Source organism: Oncorhynchus kisutch, linkage group LG17 (genome assembly GCF_002021735.2).
Source record: "Oncorhynchus kisutch isolate 150728-3 linkage group LG17, Okis_V2, whole genome shotgun sequence".
NCBI classification, from domain to species: Eukaryota; Metazoa; Chordata; class Actinopteri; order Salmoniformes; family Salmonidae; genus Oncorhynchus; species Oncorhynchus kisutch.
Window position 1 is genome coordinate 7,300,667 of NC_034190.2, and position 9,952 is coordinate 7,310,618.

General features: G+C 45.9%; 1 protein-coding gene across 1 annotated transcript; it reads left to right on the forward strand.

Annotated features, from left to right (window-relative positions):
- Positions 1–5,410: 5,410 nt before the first annotated feature.
- sox4a (SRY-box transcription factor 4a) lies at positions 5,411–9,952 on the forward strand. Its single transcript, XM_020470839.2, has one exon. It carries the CDS (start codon positions 5,935–5,937, stop codon positions 7,093–7,095), a length of 1,161 nt encoding a protein of 386 aa, XP_020326428.1. The 5' UTR covers positions 5,411–5,934; the 3' UTR covers positions 7,096–9,952.

The following is a 9,952-nucleotide window of genomic DNA, read 5'->3' on the forward strand; positions in this document are numbered from 1 at the left end:
AAGGGATTGAATTTATCGCTGCCTAATTGTTTTTTTTGGTAGGTTTGTCTACTATTTTCCTTCCATCTGTAGCATTTCTTCATCCTATTCGGTTCCTTTGGCTTTGATGCCTCATGGTTGAGTATTGCTCTGTTCAAATAGACTATGATTTTGCTGTAAACTGAAAGGAGTGTCAGTGGGCTGACTGAGAACGCTCTAAGTGTTTGGGTTGAGGTCAGTGATAAAGTCATCTACAGTACTACTGCCAAGGGATAATCTGTAGGGGTATCTACCGTAAGAGTCCCCTACCATTGACTATGTACAGGACCTGTGTGCGACAGAGCTTGTGACTCGTTTTTCTTGATTGTTTTGTCATAGTTGTGTCTAGGGGGGGGGGCATATCTAGGGAGGGACTTGTACATGTCACCTCCAGGTAGGTGTTTGTCCCCCTGTGTGCTGAGACAGTCCTTGTCCTGTTCTGTCATTTAATTCGCCACAGACTTGTACATGTCCCTGGGCCTGGAAATGGTTGATCTCCCCCTCTAGGATGGAGAAGTTAAAGTATGGGGATTCTATTGGGGGGATATAGGTATTACACATGAGGACATTTTTTGTCTGTCAACATAAGATTATTCATTTCTAGCCAGATGTAAAATGTTCCTGTTTTGACTAATTTAATAGAGTGGGTTAGGTCTGCTCTATATCAGATTAGCATACCCACTGAGTCTCTTCTCTGTTTCACACCTAGTAGTTTGGTGGATGGGACTACCAGCTCTCTGTAAACTAGAGGGCAACCAGTGGGTCCATCTCCTCTACACCAGGTTTCTGTAGGATGACAGTGTCAATATTTCCAATCTATTTGATGAAGTCTGTGTTACTGCTCTTAAGGCCAAAGGCAGATGACCTCAGACCTTGTATATTCCAGGATGAAATAGTAAGAGCTTTGTGTTCCATATTGTCTAGTTTTGATTTGGTGTGGTTAGGGCACGGACGATTACTGTAGGTGTGAGCAGAGCATGTTGAGCATCAGATACATAACTCTTAGGTCTCAGGATGGTACTTGGGCTGGTATTATAGTGGGGGTTGGACCTGTTGCTCTGCTCACGAGCTGGGCATATGTAATGTTGATCTCCTTGCTGCAGGGGTGGGGGGCATGGGGGGGGCATAAGACTGGTCCGGGGGGGGGCTACGTAGGGTGTGGCTAGGGTTTGTTTGGGGAGGGGTCGACTGGTTGAGGTGAGGATGTGGCTGGTGGTTTGGTGGTCTAGGTGTAGGTCCTCTTGGTGTAGGACCTCTTGGTGTGAACCCTCTTGGTGTAGGTCCTCTTAGTGTGAATCATTTGGGGCTAGGTTCTCTTGGTGTGAATCCTCTTGGTGTAGGCCCTCTTGGTGTGAATCCTCTGGGTGTAGCTCCTCTTGGTGTGAACCCTCTTGGTGTAGGTCCTCTTGGTGTGAATCCTCCTGGTGTGAATCCTCTGGGTGTAGGGCCTCTTGGTGTGAATCCTCTTGGTGGAGGTCCTCTTGGTGTGAAACCTCTTGGTGTGAAACCTCTTGGTGTGAACCCTCTTGGTGTGAAACCTCTTGGTGTGAATCCTCTTGGTGTAGGTCCTCTTGGTATGAATCCTCTGGGAGGAGGGCCTCTTGGTGTGAATCCTCTGGGTGTAGGTCCTCTTGGTGTGAACGCTCTTGGTGGAAGTCCTCTTGATGTGAACCCTCTTGGTGTGAACCCTCTTGGTGTAGGTCCTCTTGGTGTGAGCCTCTTGGTGTAGCTTCTCTTGGTGTAGGTCCTCTTGGTATGAAGCCTCTTGGTGTAGATCCTCTTGTTGTAGGTCCTCTTGGTGTAGGTCCTCTTGGTATGAAACCTCTTGGTGTAGGACCTCTTGGTGTAGAGCCTCTTGGTGTAGGTCCTCTTGGTGTAGATCCTCTTGGTGTAAGTCCTCTTGGTATGAATCCTCTTCGTGTGGGTCCTCTTGGTATGAAGCCTCTTGGTGTGGATCCTCTTGGTGTAGGTCCTCTTGGTGTAGGTCCTCTTGGTGTAGGACCTCTTGGTATGAATCCTTTGGGTGTAGGTCCTCTTGGTATGAATCCTCTGGGTGTAGGTCCTCTTTGTGTAGTGCCTCCTGGTATGACTCCTCTTGGTGTAGGTCCTCTTGGTTTGAATCCTCTGGGTGTAGATCCTCTTGGTATGAATCCTCTGGGTGTAAGGCCTCTTGCTGTAAGTCCTCTTGGTGTAAGTCCTCTTGGTGTAGGTCCTCTTGGTGTAGGTTCTCCTTTCTTCTCCCTCTGATCTCCCTCTGGTCTCCCTCTGGTCTCCTTCTGGTCTCCCTCTGATCCCCATCTGATCTCCCTCTGGTCTCCATTTGTTCTCCTTTGTTCTCCCTCTGATCTCCCTCTGGTCTCCATTTGTTCTCCCTCTGATCTCCCTCTGGTCTCCATTTGTTCTCCTTTGTTCTCCCTCTGATCTCCCTCTGGTCTCCATTTTGTTCTCATTTGTTCTCCCTCTGGTCTCCCTCTGGTCTCCATTTTGTTCTCATTTGTTCTCCCTCTTGTCTCCATTTGTTCTCCTTTGTTCTCCCTCTGTTCCCTCTCTGTTCTCCCTCTGATCTCCCTCTGGTCTCCATTTTGTTCTCATTTGTTCTCCCTCTGGTCTCCATTTGTTCTCCTTTGTTCTCCCTCTGTTCCCTCTCTGTTCTCCCTCTGATCTCCCTCTGGTCTCCCTCTGGTCTCCATTAGTTCTCCTTTCTTCTCCCTCTGATCTCCCTCTGGTCTCCCTCTGTTCTCCTTCTGGTCTCCCTCTGATCATCTGATCTCCCTCTGATCTCCCTCTGGTCTCCATTTGTTCTCCTTTGTTCTCCCTCTGATCTCCCTCTGGTCTCCATTTTGTTCTCATTTGTTCTCCCTCTGGTCTCCATTTGTTCTCCTTTGTTCTCCCTCTGTTCCCTCTCTGTTCTCCCTCTGATCTCCCTCTGGTCTCCCTCTGGTCTCCATTAGTTCTCCTTTGTTCTCCCTCTGTTCCCTCTCTGTTCTCCCTCTGGTCTCCCTTTGTTCTCCCTCCTATTTTTCTGTTTTCATACCAGCTGTCCCTCTCTTTTCATCCTCATGATGTGTTTTAAAGATTGTGTAATGTGCAGGGCCTTCTGGTATCAGTGGCTGGTAACAGTAACAATGTGGGGTGAGAACTGACCACCTGTGCTGTCTGCCACCTTCATACACACAGCAGACAGAACATGCAGCCTGCCTATGACTCAGAGGACAGAAACTGGTCAGCAAAACACAGTGTGTGTGTGTGTGTGTGTGTGTGTGTGTGTGTGTGTGTGTGTGTGTGTGTGTGTGTGTGTGTGTGTGTGTGTGTGTGTGTGTGTGTGTGTGTGTGTGTGTGTGTGTGTGTGTGTGTGTGTGTGTGTGTGTGTGTGCGTGTTTGCATGCATGTGTGCGTGTGTGTGTGTGTGTGTGTGTGTGTGCGCGTGCGTGTGTGTGCAGTGAGTCATTCAGTTTCTAACAAGCCTGTTATAACTGAGTTGGAGTTTTTCCAGGATTTCAAAAGTTTGAACTGGTTGGAAAGTCCCCTTCACTTAGTTAAACAAGATAACACACACACACACACACACACACACATACACAAGCACGCACCACGCACACACACACACACACACACAAAAAAAACTTAAAGGCCCCATTGTGCATGACCTTAAGTCAAATTGGTAGCTTCATTCCAGTTAGGACAAAGGAGAAGCCTCTTTCTTACTGTCCATGGGAATCATACTGTTGAGCTCCAACCCCTGTCCTGCCCTTCTTAACTGATTCCCTGTGTAGGCTACTCATGGAGAATAACAGCAAGGTAATGTTACTGTGTCCCAAATGGTACCCTATTCCCAATGTAGTGTACTTTATACCAGAGTCTATAAGGTAGTAGTGCACTATTTTAGACCTGGGTCTATAGGGTAGTAGTGCACTACTTTAGACCTGGGTCTATAGTACTTTAGACCAGGGTCTATAGGGTAGTAGTGCACTACTTTAGACCAGGTTCTATAGGGTAGTAGTGCACTTCTTTAGACCAGGGTCTATAGGGTAGTAGTGCACTACTTTAGACCAGGGTCTATAGGGTAGTAGTGCACTACTTTGGACCAGGGTCTATAGGGTAGTAGTGCACTACTTTAGACCAGGGTCTATAGGGTAGTAGTGCACTACTTTAGACCAGCGTCTATAGGGTAGTAGTGCATTACTTTAGACCAGGATCTATAGGGTAGTAATGCACTACTTTAGACCAGGGTCTATAGGGTAGTAGTGCACTACTTTAGACCAGGGTCTATAGGGTAGTAGTGCACTACTTTAGACCAGGGTCTATAGGGTAGTAGTGCACTACTTTAGACCAGGATCTATAGGGTAGTAATGCACTACTTTAGACCTGGGTCTATAGGGTAGTATTGCACTACTTTAGACCAGGGTCTATAGGTAGTAGTGCACTACTTTAGACCAGGGTCTATAGGGTAGTAGTGCACTACTTTAGACCAGGATCTATAGGGTAGTATTGCACTACTTTAGACCAGGGTCTATAGGTAGTAGTGCACTACTTTAGACCAAAGTATCATGATGAAGACAGGTTAACAAGGAATTGATATTAAAATGTATGATTTATTTAAGGTAGGTGCACATACACACACAGACACAGATAGACACACATACACAAACAAATACACACACAAACACACGCCTATGAAAACATGAATCACTTTCTCTCTGGCTCTACGCTGACATCTAGCGATGCCGCTTAACCAACCAGAGCGCAGCTGAGAGAGAGAACAATAACAACCTGCGTTATGAGCGCATGGCCTTGTAAACTGTAGGGACCATGTGCGCTCAAACAATAACCTTGTTAGATCAACAATAAACATGTTGGTGGAAAATGGACATGATGCTTGTGTTATGATTTATCTAATGGGTACTCTTTATGAGATTTCATTAATAAAATGTTATGTAAACAAAGATCCGTTTATATTATAAATGTATATTGTATCATGTCTTTTCGATCCCTGTCATGGCTGGCGTTGGTTTAATAGAATATACCATTTAATAATATTTACTGAAATAGTTTACTTTCTTTTGTATTTATATAATCTAATTCCAGATGAACTTAATCCACATTGCATTGAACTAATGCATTTCTATTTATAAGCATGGGTCTTATTATTGAGAAAGGCGGCAGAGGAAGGACTGCGAAGTTTTGACTCTCGGTTTGGTTCGGTCAGACAAGGAATGAGGTCAGATACACGAATGTTCATTGCAGACCGATTATTATTACACGGTTTATTCAGCCAATGGACTCCGACTGGGCGTGGTTTTGGACAAAAACAGGATAGAGACAGCCTGTGATTGGCTGATTAGTGTAGCCTTTATTTCTCGCGAAGGGGATATAAAACTGTGTAGTGTTGAACGTTATGTTTACAGTATACTGGCAGACCGATAAGGAAAGAGAGGACTATGAAAAAGTGCGACACTTCCATTCTTCCACATGGTTCTGTCACTGCTAAGGCGAGCTGCGCAGACAGCGATATTATACCTCTCATAGGAAAGTTACAGTGTTGTTTTCAGCAGCGAAGTGCTCTAGGTATCACAGGGCGAGTTTTCAGTCGCACTGGCAGTTGAACGTTTGATTGCAGAACGTTGAAGGATTTTAATGTGTTATTTCGTTCTCTTTTTTGAAGATATACTCGCACTAGAGACTAACTGCGCAGCGTCTCCAAAACGGACTGAAAGATAGAGGAGACTTGCAATAACTTTTACGCAATCGGTTCAGTGTGGTTACATAAACATACGTTTATTGAGTGACTGAAAGAAAACCGATGATATAACAGCATTGGCAACTTTTACGCACTTTCTCACCCTAACAAAATTCTGAACAGCACTTTTTTTGGTACGTTTTCTGTCTAACCGAGAGATTGAGAAAGAAAGAGAAACGATGGTACAGCACATGAGCCACACAGAGAGCACAGATTCATTCTCTCCTGGTGGGGACGGCACCGATACCGGAGATATGGACTTGGACATGGACGCGTCTCCGACTCCCGGGTCTCCGCTATCCTCCACGGGAGGGGAGCGAGGCAACGTCGCCTGGTGTAAAACCCCCACGGGACACATCAAGAGACCGATGAACGCATTTATGGTGTGGTCTCAGATCGAGAGGAGAAAGATCATGGAGCAGAGCCCGGACATGCACAACGCTGAGATTTCCAAGCGGCTGGGCAAGCGCTGGAAACTACTCAAAGACACAGATAAGATCCCGTTCATCCAGGAAGCAGAGCGGCTGAGACTCAAGCACATGGCCGACTATCCTGACTACAAGTATCGGCCACGGAAGAAGGTTAAGACGCCCAGCTCCAAGACAGAGCGGGGGGAGAGGGGAGAGAAAGGCGCGGATAGGAGCAGGGGTTCTAAGTCCTCATCGAAAAGAGGCTCTGGGTCTAGGGGGAACAGCAGAGTGCCCAAGCCGGGACAGGGGAGCGTCAAGCTGCCTACCCAGGTGCAAGAGTGTGCGTCTCCCGCGGATCACCACACGCTCTACAAATCCAGGTCAGTGACTGGTGCCCGGCAGATACCAGACAAGCCAGCCAGGCGCGGCTACATGTTTAGTGGGGGAGGGAGCTTGGACAGCGGGCCACCCTCTGTGGGAGTCCCAGGGAGTCCCGCCCTGAGCAGCTCGTCTGAGTCCTGTGACCCGATGAGCCTGTATGAAGACCAGGCGACGGGGGTGAACGAAGCACTTTCCTCCAACCCTTCAACATCCTCACCATCATCGGCAGTCCGCCTCAGGTACACACGTGCGTCCTCTCCAACCCCGTCCGCCTCTCACTCCTCTTCCTCCTCCCTCTCTTCTTCCTCGGATGAAGAGCTGGAGGATGAGCGGTTCGAGCTACAGCCGAGCCCCGGGTTTGAGAGCATGTCTCTGGGCAGCATGGGGCCATGTGAGTCGGAGCTGGACAGGGATCTGGACTGGAGCTTCGGAGAGTGTGGGGCAGGATCTCACTTTGACTTCCCCGACTACTGCACCCCCGAGGTCAGCGAGATGATCTCGGGAGACTGGCTGGAGTCCACCATCTCCAACCTCGTATTCACTTACTGAGTGGCGGAAAGGAGAGAAATCACAGAGAACAAGAGGGAAAGAGAAGCCCCGCCTCGCGCAAAACTAAAACCCAGTGAGTGTGAAAGAAGAATCTTCAGACATTCTTTCAGATTATTAGGGAGAGTGAAATGTGAACAAAACTAACCCTCGTTTTGGAAAGAATAGCCTAATATTAAGTACATGTGTTTAGGTTAAATTGTGCAGAATGTGTGTATAAAAAACATAATCGTCTGTTCCATGTGGGTATTGACACGAACGGGGACAGACAAGGGCGCATTGTTGCCTGGTGCGCCGAACTGAAGGAAAGTGCATCGCTTGCATTTGGAGAGAGAAGAGAGAAGGACTCTGAGCACGCCTCTTTTAGAAGTGACACACAGACACACACACAGACTTACTGAACTGAAGTATTCAACCGGCTGGCAGGAGGAGGTTTGTAGGTTGATGGTGAACATGACTATGGGTAAATGGGGTTTTGGAGAGCTTGATGTTGCCATGGAGATGAAAGCAGTATAAGTGACCCACTTCAGTTGTTGTTCTCTGTGTGGGCGGGGTTTACGAAGGTGATATTCAGGTGTGTTTTTCTGAAGCTTAACATGCATGCGCTCCCTTGTGGAGTAGTCTGCACTGTTACATTGACTGATGCATCTGAAAACATGTTTATTACAATGTCATTACCGCGCTGATTGTGTGTGCGTGTGTGAGTGAGTGTGCGTATATGTGTGTGTGTGTGTGTGTGTGCGATCACAGAACACAGTTCACAATCACCAGCTTTCCTCTCAACGGCAGGACTTTTAATGAATTAACAACTCAAACTCAGAATCTTTTCTCTGAAACCTTTTACACTCTGAATGCACATTTCAGGACCAATTCCCTTAGTGCGCAACGCCTAGCACATCTGGCTGTAGTTATTCTATATCAGATGACCTTTTTTTTATATCAATGTCTTTACACCAGCCCAACATGTTTTGTTTTTTAAATAATTTGAAGTATTGTTATTGTATAATAGGTCTTGTTTGTGTGTAAACCACCTGGCTGTATCCCTGTGCAGGAGGGCTAGAAGTGTATCTTATTTAAAATGTTGATATCTCTCACTTTTTAAAGGAGAACTCAGTAAGTGTGTCATTTTGTCTATATGTGTATTTTTGTACGATATCTATGGGAGGGAGTGCCAGTGGGTGGTTGCTTTGATTCCTGATGTTCAAAGCCAGAGGGTCCGTTGTCACATATATTCTGCTCCTTTATACAATGTTTACACATGACAGTATCGCGCCACATGCTTCTTAAAGGCACAGTGTCTGTATTACACCAGCCAAGACAGTATCGCGCCACATGCTTCTTAAAGGCACAGTGTCTGTATTACACCAGCCAAGACAGTATCGCGCCACATGCTTCTTAAAGGCACAGTGTCTGTATTACACCAGCCAAGACAGTATCGCGCCACATGCTTCTTAAAGGCACAGTGTCTGTATTACACCAGCCAAGACAGTATCGCGCCACATGCTTCTTAAAGGCACAGTGTCTGTATTACACCAGCCAAGACAGTATCGCGCCACATGCTTCTTAAAGGCACAGTGTCTGTATTACACCAGCCAAGACAGTATCGCGCCACATGCTTCTTAAAGGCACAGTGTCTGTATTACACCAGCCAAGACAGTATCGCGCCACATGCTTCTTAAAGGCACAGTGTCTGTATTACACCAGCCAAGACAGTATCGCGCCACATGCTTCTTAAAGGCACAGTGTCTGTATTACACCAGCCAAGACAGTATCGCGCCACATGCTTCTTAAAGGCACAGTGTCTGTATTACACCAGCCAAGACAGTATCGCGCCACATGCTTCTTAAAGGCACAGTGTCTGTATTACACCAGCCAAGACAGTATCGCGCCACATGCTTCTTAAAGGCACAGTGTCTGTATTACACCAGCCAAGTAAACACATTGACACCCGCTACGTCACTAGAGTGTCAGCTGCACCCAGTGACTGTGTTTCAACAGTGGATTTGCATAACTTGGACCCAGATGTATTTGTGCTATCTTGTCAAGTCCTTGTCAAGGAGTGGCACGATGGCACAAACAGACTTGGCGCCCAGGCTACAGTATATCAGAATTGTTCAAGAGAGAGATAGAGATGCTGTTGGATTGAGAGAAAACATCGGTATGCTTTTGTTGATAGGTTTGATTTGAAACCACTGACTGGATGGAATGTGACACTCACACATTCTAAATGCCTATTTGAGTCAGAGGGAGGTGGAGAAAGGTGTATGAAGTGCTTCGATCATCTATCATTGCGCAATTGCATAATAAGAGTATTTAATCGTTTTTCTACCTGTTGGCTTACTTGGCTAAGACTAGCTAGCTAATAGTTTTTCTACCTGTTGGCTTACTTGGCTAAGACTAGCTAGCTAATAGTTTTTCCTATATTATGGCATGGCAAATTAGCAATTGTATTTCAGAATCAGGTATATGTATAGCTGTTGTGTTTAAGATTTTTTTTTTTTAAGAATATCAATTGAAGATATTTTTTGTTCATTGACTGTATTATTATGCAGATATGATTGTGTTTCTATGTATAATGATCAACGACAGACACTAAAATTGCCATCTTTTGTCATTATGATGTTAATGATTGTGGTCCAGGATGTTTATTTTTCCATTATTTTGTTTTTCTTCCATTTGTGCAATATGCTGTGTGTATGATCATGTTTCCTCCAATCGTACCATATCTCATTTGAATATAGAACTCAACGCCAGCCAATCGGGTCAATGACTGCCTCAGACCTCTATTACAGAGCATTTTATTTGTTTGTATGTTTGTTTAGTTTTTTTCAAGACGGAAATAAAATCAGCTGGAACTGAA

Coding starts and splice junctions, on each gene's coding strand:
- sox4a (XM_020470839.2), top strand. CDS start 5,935: ATGGTACAGCACATGAGCCACACAGAGAGCACAGATTCATTCTCTCCT.